The 14,918-nt window shown below is 38.8% G+C and overlaps 1 protein-coding gene across 13 annotated transcripts in view; it reads left to right on the top strand.

Moving 5' to 3' along the window:
- Positions 1–14,918, top strand: part of rin2a (Ras and Rab interactor 2a) — a 98,283-nt gene that overhangs the window by 57,835 nt on the left and 25,530 nt on the right. For all 13 annotated transcript variants that reach the window (XM_048600803.1, XM_048600806.1, XM_048600799.1 and 10 more), the window contains 3 exons: positions 93–187; positions 6,135–6,327; positions 13,878–13,989. In XM_048600803.1, the coding sequence (XP_048456760.1) occupies positions 93–187; positions 6,135–6,327; positions 13,878–13,989 (400 nt within the window). The remainder of the gene's footprint in view (positions 1–92; positions 188–6,134; positions 6,328–13,877; positions 13,990–14,918) is intronic.

Below are 14,918 nucleotides of genomic sequence, written 5' to 3'. Positions count from 1 at the left end.
TGAATGATGTCAAGTTTCTGCAGGCCAGTTAATTTTGCTCTTAGCTTGACTTTTCCACTGTCTAACAATATACCTTTGTCTGCTCATCACAGTTAATTGACACACTTGCCTTAGAGATTGGAGAACTAAAGATGGGTCATTCCATTCCTGACTTGGATGAAGATGCTCAGTACGCCCAGTGGTTGAGGTAAGTTTTTGTTTTTATTCATGTAAATCTTTTCCTTCATGGCCACTCATTTCTTTCCACAGATATAAGTAACTCAACCTTTCAAGTTTGCGTGGGATTTGTGGGCTGCATATTCAGAGAGTTTTTTTTCCGCTGCGTCTCCAAATGCCTTTCTATGCTGACATTCCTCTTTTCAAGAGGCTTCTTACACAGTTCGAACTTTCAGTTTGTTTTTCTTGAAAAGGATCCTGTTCAAATCTTTTTCACTTTCTGGAAAAATAAAAACAAGTGGCAGTAATGAACTACGTGTAAAATTTTCTTTTCGATATCCAATATTGCTTGTGTCATTATCTCTGACTGGGATCCTTATCAGGTATTTCTCAATGGTAGAAGCTTTGAATTGCTTTATTGTACTGTTTTAATGGCCAATTGGCACAGATATCTTCATAATGTTGTTTGTTTTCTGTTTCTCAGCCATCCCACACAATTTAAGGCTGGTTTATTTAAAAAAAACATCAGAGATTCATACAATCGTATACTTAGATTGCACAGAAGAGACCATTACGCCCTTTGTTCCCGTGCTGGCTCTTTTGAGGGCTAAATCTTCCTGGTCCCACAGGGGTGAACTTAAAGGTAGAACCTGGAAAGATTCCATAGAAGTTGACATTGGGCCACTGAGCTGATGTAGTTCTGCCCCTGAGCAATCATCCCTAATCAGCACAGTCCTGGTAGGTAGCCCAACTTGAATAATTGACTGCCTGTTTGTGAGCTAATTGGAGATAGTGGACAAACCCTTAGACTTGCTTGGCCTCCTGGTCTATTTCCACTCACAGGGAGCTGGAACCATCAGTGGCCTGGACTGCTGCTAGCGACTGTGTTGGGAAGGGTTGTCCACCATTTATTTCATTCGTTTGTAATTTGTTTTTTGGGGGCTGCATTTCTGTGAAGGTGCCCTCCCGCTCTGTCTCTGACAGGGACAGTGCCTGGTGTTTGAGAGCTCTGATTAGGGTCTGCAGACCCAAAGGCAGCCTCTGAGTTGCTCATCATGGGGCAGAGCTCACAGACAGGAACCCCGACAGGTGGAGCAGGGTTGAGATCAGAAATGGTCCTGACACAGGCCTGTAACACAAGGACAGAAGATTCAGCCCAGAACAAGCTGTCCAATCAGTCTTGCTCCCAGATCATAACTTGCTATGTGTATGAAAACAAAACTTCTAAAGCAACAATAATGGAAATCATAACGCAACTTGATTTGAAAATGACAAATTAAGCAGTAACTTGATTCAAAATTCATCAGAGATTTTTGTTTTGAGTGAACAAGTTGGACCAAAGATCTATGGATTGAAAGTAGTGATTACAGAGGGAATTGCATTGTAAGAACCCCAGGAATGGATCAATTGATGAAACAAAATGATATCCTACTCAGTAGGAATATGATGATATAGTATGATATTCAACCAACATGTTTCCTTACATTATTTAAACAAAATCAGTGGATACACCCTTTAATCTCATTACTGCTAACTTTAATGATCTAATTGGGCTTTATGACAGTAGCATAACAATGGATATTACAATCAGTCAGGGAGCAGTGGTGTGCAAATGAAATTCTTATGACTTTGAAGCTAACATTAGGTGGTCCCATGAAATTTTGGCATTGTGGAAGTCATGTACGTCATGATATCCTGGAAAGTCTGTGTTATTATGGCAGGCCACCGTTGCTGTGCCATTACAGTGATGCAAGGTAGACCTGTTATTGTCTTCTATATTTTTACTGGGTTGTCCCAAGGGAAAAGCTAAATCTCTCAATAAGGCTGGTTTTTGCGTCGCCGTGAGAAGGTTGTGTATTTACCCCTGATCGGTGTGAGCACTCCCAATGTGGGCCAGCTCTGAAATACTGAAAAGTCAACTGTAAATATATGCTAAATAAAAACCGATGGACTGCGGATGCTATAATCAGAAACTGCTAGAAAAGCTCAGCTGGTCTGGCAGCATCTGCGGAGAGAAATCAGAGTTACTGTTTCGAGGCGAGTCACCTTTCCTCAGAAGCCAAGCTCAGGAAGGGTCATTTGACCGAAACATTAACTCTGATTTCTCTCCACAGATGCTGCCAGACCTGCTGGGCTTTTCCAGCAATTTCTGTGTTTGTGTAGGAAATAGATGCTGTTTTAGTTGGTCATCACTGAAATTGGGGATTATTTGATCATGGGATGTGGGTGTTGCTGGCTGGGCTGGCATTTATTGCCAATCCCTAATTGCCCCTTGATCTGAGTAGCTTGCTAGGGCCATTTCAGAGAACAGTTAAGAGTCAACTACATTGCTGTAGGTCTGGAATCACATGTAGACCAGAAGGGAAAGAATGCCACATTCCCTTCCCTAAAGGGCAATAGTGAACCAGATGGGTTTTTATAACACTCAACAATGATTACACGTTCTCCATTAAACCAGCTTTTTATTCCAAATTCTTGTTGAATTCAAATTTCACCATCTGCCATAGTGGGATTTGAACTCATGTCCCCGCAGGATTAGCCTGGGATTCTGTAACATTACCACTATGCCTCTGCCTCCTCCTAAAACATAAATGCAATTTGCTTTTTCTTTTAACCAGTTACTTTTTTTCTGCTCTGCTTTCAGAATAAATAAAATGCAAAATGTAATTGAAATGATGCAATACAGAGGATTGCTTTGTAAAAAATGTAGTTCCTTGGATTAGATATTAATCTTCACTTCTGCCTGATTGTTCTGGTGATGATGTGAAGGTGCCGATGTCAGACTGAGGTGGACATGGTCAAACCATCACACGACACCAGGTTATAGTCCAACAGGTTTATTTGAAAACACAAGCTTTTGGAGTCTCACTCCTGAACGAAACTCTGAAGGCTTGTGTCTTAAAATAAACCTGTTGGATTATAACCTGGTGTCGTGTGATTTTTGACCTTGTGATTGTTCTAGGGTTTTAGATGAATGAAGAAATAAATAGCTCTGATTGTCTGTTAGCTAACATTTGTTTCTTCATTTGACAAACCCCAGAAAAACAAGTTTTTCATCTCATTGCTGTTTCAGGTACATTGCTGCCGTAGTATTACTGTTGCACTTACAAGTCAGTGCACCTCAAAAGTAATTGAATAATGGCAGAAACTTACATTAAAAATTCAGTAATTGAATATTTAATATCTTGAAAAGAGGCATTAAATCATTTAAATGGTAAAAGCCCCCCTGCTATATTTCAATAGCTTTTACTTCCATGAAATTGCAACGTTTTTGCAGTTGGAACATGTGGACAGCTCACAGAGAGATCAATGGAAGGCCATTGCAATGTTTTGTTAAATTCAAGTGTTTTCCCTTCTCCCAAACAGAAATACAAAGCAACAAGGAAGAACATTTTCACACCATTTTGTATGAAAATATTCTCCCAATGAGTCACACCCAAAATCTCGTTCCTGTTTAAGGGAAATTCCTAGTTTCAATGAGTGTGAATGGTTCGTCTTATCATTATAATGAAATCAAAATGTGGAAATGATTTAGCCTTGTGGTGTGTCCTCTCACCTTAATGCATTGCCTGGACACATTTAACGAGTCTTGCTGGTTTGGACTTTTTACTAGACAGGTAATAACAGTATGACTAAACAGTCTCCCATTAATTGGCATGATCAGGAGTACAGGATATGTACTCATTGTTGTCTTACTGAGAAAAGAAAAATTCCACTCGCCAGAGAAACTACCTCTTGATGCCAACTTGTCCAGTGATACAAGTTCATAAATCATCTGGTATTTGTTACCACCAAGCTACCACCAATTTACAGGGACGTACCTGTAGCATTACATGGACCAGAACCTGGATATTGATGGATATAGGACAATTAAGAAGGAAAGGTAGCAAGGAAAATGTGGCTCTGTTGATTAAAAATAATATTATCGCAATAGAGAAGGATGGTTTAAGTTCAGGAAAGCAGGATGTAGAAACGGTTTGACTAGAGATTAGAAATGATAAAAGCAAGAAGTAACTTGCGGGAATGGTGTACAGGCTGCCTAACAATAACCACAAGATTTGGTGAAGTTTAAAGGAAGAAATAATGGGAGCAAGTCAGAAGGTTTTGGTGATTATCATGTGGGACTTTAGTCACATACAGACTGAATGAATGAATGTTTTCTTTTAAGCTACTTCCTTAGAACAGCATGTTCTAGCAACAACTAGAGAATAAGCTATAGATCTGGCCTTGACCAGCCAGATAGGATTATTGAATGACCATGCAGTGAAGATGTCCCTGGGAAGCAGTGATCATCATATGATTGAATTTCATACACAGTTTGAGAGTGAAAAGAGTGGGTTTGAAACTAATGTTTTGAACCTAGATAAGGGCAAATATTTTGGTATGAAAGCAGAACTAGCAAAAGTAAACTTATAATTTAGGTTAAGGAACAAGTCAGTAGGGACACAGTGGCAGAGATTTAAGGGGTATTTCAGACTGCATAGAATAAATGCATTCTAATGAGAGAGAATGTTTTCAAGAGAAGGACTATGGTTAACAAAAATAATATAAAGCTTAAAGAAAAAGAATGTAATTGTGCAAAGATGGGTGGCAGGTCATAAAATAGAACAGTGTATGAAAATCAGCAAAGAATGACTAAAAGATTAAGAAGGAGGGAAAAATTAGAGTACAAGAGAAAAGTATAAAGACAGACAAGAAAAGTTCCTATTAATACTTAGAATTAACAAAGTAAGCATTGGTCACGTAGAAAACGGGCTTGGCAAACTAATTATGGAGATAGCAGATGAATAAACTTGTGCTTTGCATCAGTCTTAACTACAGAGAATACAAATTACATCCCAGAAAGAGAAAGGAGAGAGGAGCTCAAGAAAATTACAATTATCAAAGAAATGGTACTTAGGAAATTATTGGAACTCCAGGTCCATCTCATTCCAGCCTTGTCCTGATGGTTACAGGTTTAATTTCTGCAGAGATGCTCCTTTTTTTAAAGGAGCAACAGAACAGCAGTTAGGAGTATAAGTTCTAATTGAAATTTTTTCTGCTTTCAGCTCAGGGATTAACTGATATGTTTTCTGTCTTTAGCTCAGGGACACAAGAACTTAATTATGGATCTTTGCTACCATCATGTATAGTTAATTCACAGCAATGGGATTTGTTGCTCCTTCATTGTATATGGCAGGCTGCATGCAATAATTAACTAAGAATAGTTCTCAACTCTCCTGCCCCAGTCAAGATATTCAGTATGTTTTCCATTTGTGCTGCATACAGACCTGCATCAGGACCTGTGCTCTGATAGATTAGAAAAACGAATTACATTTTTTTAAAACTGCGCAATAAACTGCGGTCAGCAGACTCGGTGCCCCTCACAACTGTGGTACCTGGTCATTTCTAACTTTCAGTCCTTGGGCTGATTGTGAACAGAATATCCACCAGGAATTCATTTAAATAAAACTGAAAATTCAACCTTGATCCAAACAGTATTATTACACAAATTGACTTGCTGGCCATGCTATGTGTCCAATATTTAATACACTAATCTCCTACCTCATTCTCCCGTAGTCTAAAAATATGCAGAACATTTACGGAAAGATTATTAATAATTAATAAGTTATAATAATTAATAAATAAATTATTCAACCCTAATTCCCACCATGTCCCTAGAGTTTAGTCTCAGTTTTACTGGATACAAAAATGCATTGCATTAAATCAAGTATAGGTTTCTGTACTCCTAAGTACAGCATATGAAAGTTATTTTGAATATCAGAATTAATGAAATTCACTGGAAAATTGGCTTTTATGCCACTCTGTACGGTCATGGAGAAACCACTCTGCTTCTGTTTCAGGTTGTCTCATCCTCCATGTACAATCAAGTTGAGTGTCTGGGTGGCCTGGTGATATAAGATACTTATAAAATGGTGGTGAAGATAAGGTGCTGTACTAGACTAAAGGTTCCTCATTGTTTGCGTCTTGTTGAGCAGAGCACAAGGGGACATGGATTATGACTATCAGAAAGAAGAAGCTGCTAGGTGCTGGATGAGGGATTCTGGCTATGAAAGCTTCTTATGTAACCTCAGCATCTTTGATCGGCTTCTGCACACCCATCCAGTCTGGCTGCATCTCACTCTGAGCGATGAGGATGCTCTGCGCATTTTGCAGCCTGAGGATGCTGGGGTAAGTTATTGACCTGATTTTTGTTTTTCAAAGAATAGGTTACATGTCTATTGCAATTGTGAAACAACTTGCAGTAAACTACATCTGCACGTTTATTTCAAAGATTCCCTCGGGAAAAGCTATCACAGCTCAAACATCCAACTTGCATTTGAAAATGTCACCAGTATGCTATTTTTCGAAAAGAAAGTTAAGTTTTAAAAATGAAGCTAAGAGTCTTGGGAGTTTTAATGATTGTAACGAGGTCAGCCTGGTGGACCTCATAGAACATGAGTTTCCTGATTGAGGCTGTTAATCTGGTCCAATCAGGGAGCCCTGAATGAGAAATAAGAACGAGAATATCAGACTTCCTGCTCACTCTGAGAGCTGGCTCTGAGGAAGCTCGATCAGTGTCAAGGACTTGCCACGAGTAAATAAAGGGTGTCTTGGTGACAGGATACCAGCCTCTATTGAGTTATTTCAGAAGTATGACTGGCCTTCATCTTTGAGCTTAGTTGGTAGCGTGCTCTTAAAATAAGATGCTGAAACTTAATTTGTCTGCCTAATCTCTGTCTCCAGCACATCTTGTAGCTGTAGTAGTGAATTGAAATTCAGCAGAGGCCAAGAAATGTCCAGATTCAATGAGACCACTGTCCTGTACGTCCACATAAACATTCTCTTTAGTATAATACAGGTTGGCATTGGCTGTGGCTAGCTTTTCCTCTGGCTTTATCTATCTGTTCAAAACCGTTGTCACCATCTCCCCAGAAGCCGATAACAATTTACCATTCTTTCCAATGGTGCCCAACCTGTAAACTCCATTGCCTTCCACAACCTCCACTTTGTAATCTCCCTTTCCCCTCATTTTACCATTCCCATGCAACTTTGTGCCTACCTCTCCCATCACTCTCTCTACATGAATCCCAGTTGGGTTCTACCTCTTCACCCTAGTCGCTACATCCCTAGTCTGAACTGTTCCAGACATCCCTTGCAATTATAATTACAATACCATTTCCCTGATAGTATTCTGTCTTTTTTGATTTTAGTCCTCAGTGCATCTACATCCTATTGCTGTTGGTGAACTGGCTCAGGCCTTAGACTCATGGCAGGGGCAGCAGAACGAAGATTGACTCTCTATCAGTTATATCTTTTTATTCTTAAACTATTCAAAATGGCACTGGATTGTGGTGACAGTTGAAGCTTTTCACTGTATTTTACTGGATTATTTACTGTAAAATACAGTGACAATAAATAATCATTCATTCCATTCTTGGAAGCTCCTATTAACTCTTCATCCATCAAATCATTCCATTCTGATCCTTGTCCTCATTTACAAATCCCTCATACTTCACATTTCTTTTTAAGCTTTGACTGTCTTTGCTCTCTAGTCCATCTGCAGTTGCTGTCTTGTATTGTCTTCCTGAAGCCCCTCACCACCTTTCTGCTTTTAAAAGAAGAGTACCTCTCTTAGCCATAGCCCTTAACCTCTTCCTACTGAGCTCACTATCTGCTTTTGCATTTGTATAGTGCCTCATGTTGTTTTTTAACTACGTTAAGTACGTTAGTTGACATTGCGGTTTTGAGATGAAGTGCGAGCATAGCAACCCTGATCAGGAGAGGAGTCAGTTCGCTTCTTAAAATTATTTTTTATAAATTGCTGGCTCACGTTTCAAATAAATACTTGAGGAGAGTCTCTTGGAAATTGCCTTTGGTATAGCCTTGTAAAATCTGGCAGTGGAATATCAAATCTCTTTGTTCAAATGTTGTAGAAATGCGTCATCACGTTCTTCTGGTTATTCTGAAGTTTCACATTTGCGATTAAAAGAGTGAGTTTTGTTTGCTTTTGGTATTTAACGGTGGTGTCACCAAGACTGCACGTATAAGTCCCTTGTTCTCAGAATTCTCTTATGAAGTTGCTTTCTTTAAAAACAAAAGGTTTTTACACACTTCCTTGTGTTAATTTAAAATACATTCACTTTAACTGATGTTGAAACTTGGTGTCAACAAAACAACAAGGAGATGGTGTTATAAATATAATGAAGAGAGTCAAAAAATAATTACCAGGAGCTGAAGTTAATGACCAGAGAGAGTGTAAAGGAAGAGAACAGAGGAATTAGTGATGATAATCTAGAAAGAAATTGGAGAAAATTAATGTAGGATAATCCTCCCTTTGAAAATAAGCAAATATCCTTTCAGTTGGAAGTTATCTAAGCTAATTGTCTTCTTCAACAAAAATGACTGGAGAGAGATGTATAAGGTCTAAATTATGAAGTAAACAGGTAAGGTGGGATGTGCAACCTGTTATTTTAATTATTCAGTGCAAACACTAGACAATGTGAATACGAAGTTCACAAAATTAAGGAAGGCTAGAACTTGGGGGAAAAAATACAATTCTAGAGATGCTGGAGACTGGAAATAAAAACAGAAAGTGCTTTAGAAACTCGGTCATCTGGCAGCATCTGTGAAATGAGATACAGAGTAAACATCTCATTCCAAAATGACGCTCCTTTTGGAATTGAAGGGGCCTAAGAAAAGATGTTTTTTATGCTGTTGACAAAGAGGGAGGAGGAGCAAGTGGAACAGCTGGTAAAGCATCCAGAGTAAAAGGGAAAGGAGTGCAAATAGTAGTTGAGGAGAATTCTAGATGTAGAACAGATGTTAATAGCAAAAAAAAGGTCAGCCAAGTTGAGAGTAAACCCCTGCAAACATGACACTGAGTTGTGGGAAAACCAAACTGGCGAGCTGTCTTCATGGTCTGCAGTTGTTTGAATGCAATGTTGATTCCTGAAGGCTGTAAAGTGCCTAAGCAGAAAATGTCAGGCTTTTCCTCCAGCTTTCATTGGGTTTCGCTGGAGCCATTCAGTAAGTCTAGGATGGAAATGTTAGCATGAGAGCACAATGTCATTTTGAAATGGAAAGCAACTGGAGGATCAAGGTCATTCTTACATGCAGAGAAGGGGTGTTCCACAAAGTAATTGCCCAGTCTGCATTCTGCCTTGCCAATGAAGAAGAGACCACGTTGTCAGCAGCAAATACAGTCGACTCAATTTGAAGAGAGTACAAGAAAATTGCTGCTTCACCTGGAAGGTATGTTTGTGGCCTTAGAGAATGAGGACTGAGGAGGTAAAAGGCTAGAGGAACTTTGAGTTCAGGAAGAATTTCAGAACTGGTAGAAGTTACAGAAATAAGGAAGGGTAAAACCATGAAGGAATTTAAACATGAAAATGACAATTTTTAATTGGGGTCATTGGCAGGGCGATGGAGGACCATGGGTCAATATAGTTTGTCAAGGACATGAGCTATGAATGAGAGGTACTTTGTTTTGGAAAAAGTACAGGCAGCAAACACTTTTTTTTAATTGTAAAAATCATACTTCTTAGTCTTAAGCTTTCTCAATTCTTTATCAAATGGATCCAGTCTCAACATTTAACATTATTAACGGTTAATCTGGAGCTTTCCACCAAACTGAATATGCCAACAGTCCCAAGTCCTCGATGGACTGCCAGTATCTGGTTAATCATGTCTCTCTGTCCATGTTTGTGGGTAAACATCAACTGGATTCAAACACCCCTATACAATGCACTGCAGCCTCAGTTCATCAGTCATTATTACTCAGTTAACTTGGGATGCATATAACATCGGATCTTTATTCTAGGAGTAAAGTAAAAGGAGAGAAGACTCTAAGAGGCAGAATTTAGATAACAATGTAAATATTGTCACATCTTTGATTTATGGAATCATGGAATTTTAAAGCATAAATGGACCCCATTCAATCCACTAAGTGTGCATTTGCTTCCTCAGGTTATCTATCAGCTCTGACCTTTCTCCACAATCCTTTGTCCATTCAGCCTTGCCCTGTACCATTTTTAATTAATCCTTCTTCAAACCTGATTTTTAAAAATAATTATTGTTTCTAGCTGGCCATTAAATGTCCCAACAACAGTCAAAATGAAACAATTTTCTCAAATCTGTTTACCTTTGTTCATTGGATGCTGACCTTACTTTTTCCCTTTCCAATTCTAACTCACTACAAGTTTTTTCCTTAATGTTTATCTTATAAATCCACTCATAGTTTTGAGAAAATGTCCTCTCTCTTCTAGTGAAGAGTCTCAGTTTCTCTGGTCCTTGCCCAAAAAAAATCAAAACTTAATTCAGCTTCTTTTTAGAAATGAGAAGACAAGTGGTTATATCTATATCTAAATCCTTAAGCCTGTCTGATCCCTTGAAACTTTAGCGATTTGGTAATTTTTTTTTCCCCTTCTTCTTTTTATACTTAGGAGCAGTAGGAGCTCTGACCAAGAGTCGTCTAGACTCGAAATGTTAGCTTGCTGTCTTTCCATGGATGCTGCCTGACTTGCTGCGATCTTCAGCATTTGTTGTTTTCAATTCTTCTTATACTTATCTGCATTAAATGTCATCCAATAACTAATTGCCCAATCTACTGTAGTCTGCTTCGATGAATGATCTCATTGCCTGTTATATTTTAACAGTTGTGATATTGTGCCCTCTATATCAGAGTGTAGGTCATTTTTATGCCTATACATTGAGAAGTGAGCTGATGCGAACAGTGAACCCCTGAGGTCAGCCTTGTTTATTTCTCTGCCAAGCATCCATTGCGTGCTCCTGTGTTTTTTATCCACACTGTCACATTCCTGTCAGAATCATGCGCCTTAGTATTATGAACCAGCACTTAGTGCTACAACCTGTCTGGTGCCTTTTGAACACCCAGACACATGATCTGCACTAAATTCTTTCATGAAGAAAATTTTTTATCCCCTCAATGGACTGTTAAATTTGTTAAGACTTTACAGATTTTTGCCTTTAATACAGTTTTGATGCTTGCCCAAAATTAAATGTTGTTTTTCTAGGTGGTTAAATTTTATCATGTTTTACAGCCTTCAGAACCCTAGCTATTACCAATGTAAGGCTGACTAAAGTTTAGCTGTTTTTGAACCTATGAAAACACTCTCTACGGACCAGAAATAGAGGATAACCCGAGGGGTTAATAATAGTGAAGAAATCAGGTAATTGATGTTTGCAGAGAAAAGATTTTGCAAATACTTAAGGAACTGAACCCTGACAAATTCACCAGACCTGACGGCCAAAATCCCACATTTCGAAAAGAGATAGCCGTAGAGATAGTGGATTTGCTGGTTATGATTTTCCATAAGTTCTAAAATGGTCTCAGCAGACTGGAAGTTAGCAAATGTAACATTGCCAATCCGAAAGGAATTGTGAGAAAACCAGGAATTTACTGCAACAGTTTTTTGGGAAAATGTTGGCATCTGTTATTAAAGGAGAGCAATACATTTAGAAAATCATAACCTGAACAAAGACCAAAGACGTTGGGACTGTATGAAGGAGAGATCATGTTTGGCAAATCCTTGCTGGACCTATTGAGGATGCACCTGTTGAGTAGATAAAAGGAGATGTGGTATACTCTTATTTCTGAAAGAAATTTGATTAGGTACAAAAGGTATGTACGAGGGGTACTTGTTCAGTTCAGGTTAGTATATTGACTTTCATCAATGATTGGATAATTGACAAGAAGCAAAGGGTGAGGATAAATGAGACATTTTTGAGTTGACAGGCTGTGACTAATACATTGCTGCAATAATCAGTGCTTGCATATTGGATACTTGGAATCTATACCAATGACTTGAACATAGCAACATACTATATTGCGTCTCAATTTACCTGACAATGCAAAGCTAGCTTTGGAATGCAACATGTGCGAGGGACACAAAGTAGTTGTAAAGAGATATGGACAAATTAATTGCATGGGCAACATGATGGTAAATGTATTATAATATGGGAGCTGTGAACTAATTCACTTTGGGAGTAAGAAATAATAAAGGCCCTGATTTTTGTTCCCAGTTTGGGTGTGTGCAGCTCCGTGACCTTGAACTTTAAAAGTGACCAGCTGCACTGTTCATTTTCACTCAGCTGTATGGGCTGGCTTGGTTGGGAGGGAGACCCAGGAACATGAATTGGAGGAGGCTACCGATTACCGAAGTATGCTGTGGGCAAGTCTGCCACTAGCCCCAGTGCTATGTCCAAAATCTAAAATAAAATACATTATTAAAAAATCCTTTAGCTCTCACCCTCACACACCATCTCTTAGCCCATCTTATTACTAATCCATAGTTTTACCCTTCCTGTCCCTCCTTTACCTACTGTGCCAACTCACCTAATACCTAAGCACAAAGGAAATAAGGGTCTATATTACAAGCAACACTCTATTGAGAAAAACACTCTCATTCATTAAAATAAAACATGGTTTGACATTCCTTGACAAGTTTGACACTCCCTGACAGGTCTTTGTGAGTTTGACTCTTCTTTGACATCTTTACAATTCCAGAGGTTTTGGGCACAGCTTCTCCACAAGTCACAAATGCAAAGGATACCTGACAACTCCCTTGCTCTTTTCATCCATGGAATCTCTCCTCATCCATGCAATCTCTCCTCATCCATGGCATCTCTCCTCATTTATGCAATCTCTCCTCATCCATGCAATCTCTCCTCCACTTCTCACCCATAGTAATATGGTTTATATGTAGTAATATAGTAATACGGTCTCACCCGCCCGCTAAGGGTACCTGACCATCTGCTCCAGGTGGTACCTTACCCATCACCACACCAGTGACACCTGACCTCCCATGTAGTCCCCCAAGGTCACACCCACATGGGTATCTTACCTCTTCGAAAGGGTTACCTTGGCTATCCAAATGGATCCACAATGTTCAGACCTGCTCTTAGCACATCTAATGTACACACTGGAGATTCTGCTCTACCAGAACGCCAATCACACTTCATTGGAGGAAGCTGATTATTTGAATGGACTGCTGCCTCTTTAAAAGACACATACATAAAACCCAATCTGACTTCACTCCCACCCCCAGGAAATTGTTGTGTTTTGGGTCAGGACTTACAACTTTGAGTCACTTCTGCCATTTTTGAGAAGCAGATTATTTTTATAAGGCGTGAATGTGTAATTGTTGATGTGCAGAGGTACTTCTCTGTACTTATCAAGCAACAAAAACAGAAGTTGCTGGAAAAGCTCAGCAGGTCTGGCAGCGTCTGTGAGGAGAAATCAGAGTTAACGTTTTGGATCGGGTGAAAATAGCACGCAGGTACAACAAACAATAATAAAAGTAAATGGGATATTAACCTTTATTGCAAAGGAATGGAGAACAAGAATAAATAAATCATGCTACAATTGTACAGGGTGTTGGTAAGACCATACCTGGAATATGCAGTTTGTTGTCCATATTTAAGGACATACTTACATTGGAGGAGGTAGTGTAATGGCTTGTCATGATGATTCCTGGGATGACATATTGATGAGAGACAATGTTAATTGGGCCAACACTCTCTGGAATTTTGAAGCATGAAGGGTGATCTCATTGAAACATAAATAATTTTGAAAGGTTGACATTGAGATGCTGTTTTCACTAGTTGGGGGATCGAGAAGTAAATTGAGGAGCACGCTTGATGGGCTGAATGGCCTATTCCTGCTCCTAATTGTCATGTTCTATTATGTTCAACCTCACGGTATCTTTTTATTATGACAGATCTTTCTGGTCCGGAGATCGTGCAGGACACAGAAAAAGATTATATCCATGCGTTTGCCTGAGTCGGGATCTCATTTTGTTCAAGATTTTCCAATAAAGGAAAGCCAGTATAGTAAGTAGACTCCAATATATTCTAATACTTTTGAAAGTATAGACAAAATATAAGATATTATCATCAAAACAGGCAAGCAAAGTACCATGAAAATGTCATTATTTTGTATTGTGGCTTATTGGAAAAGTAATCATTTTTCACAGTTTAAAATATTTGATTTTCTACTGAGAATGAGCAACACAGAAACAGGACAATTAGTCCAACCAATTCACAGGGGCTTATCTTGCTCCATTTGAATCTCCTTTGGTCTTCCCTCATCTAATTCTATCAGCATAACCAGCATCCCTCATGTGCTGATCTACATTCCACTTAAATGTATCTTTATTATTTTTTCCTTAGTCAGGCCCTGATTATAGTGAATTCCACATTATCACCATGGTCTTATTATCAATAATTACTGCATATTACCAGTAAGTTGCAACAATCATGAACCATTGGCATATGACTCTACTAATTCAAACCTTAATCCCTTTATAAACATCCCTTTACACAAAACACAGGCATGGGGGTTAAAAAAAAGGGTATTAAGGGTGGAAGGAAAGTAGGGACAGTGTTTACTGGTGTTTTATATGGTGCTTTAACCACAATGTGAAGTGGTGTGAAATACTGATAGATATGCCACTATCACGCTGTAGTACTCAAAGTAGCTCCTGTAACATAAGGACTGAAGAGTCCAAATTCCCTTTTGGATTTCCTGGTAACTAACCTAATTATGGCTTTTGATATAGCTCATTTTTACAAGTGGATGTAATCTCTGTGTCTGTTTTGTACCAAATCCTTTCATAATTTTAAAGAATTTCCATTAGATCATTGCTCAGCCTTCTCCCTTTAAGCGAAAAAAAATCCTGCCCATCCTTTCTTGATTGGTGTAAACTCGTCATTTTATTATCATCTTCCTACATGGAGCCTCATTTCTCCCATTAATGTGA

This window comes from Rhincodon typus, chromosome 9 (assembly GCF_021869965.1).
Source record: "Rhincodon typus isolate 14 chromosome 9, sRhiTyp1.1, whole genome shotgun sequence".
NCBI classification, from domain to species: domain Eukaryota; kingdom Metazoa; phylum Chordata; class Chondrichthyes; order Orectolobiformes; family Rhincodontidae; genus Rhincodon; species Rhincodon typus.
The sequence above is the reverse complement of the archived record's forward strand: the minus strand, read 5'-3'. Positions and strand labels throughout refer to the sequence as shown.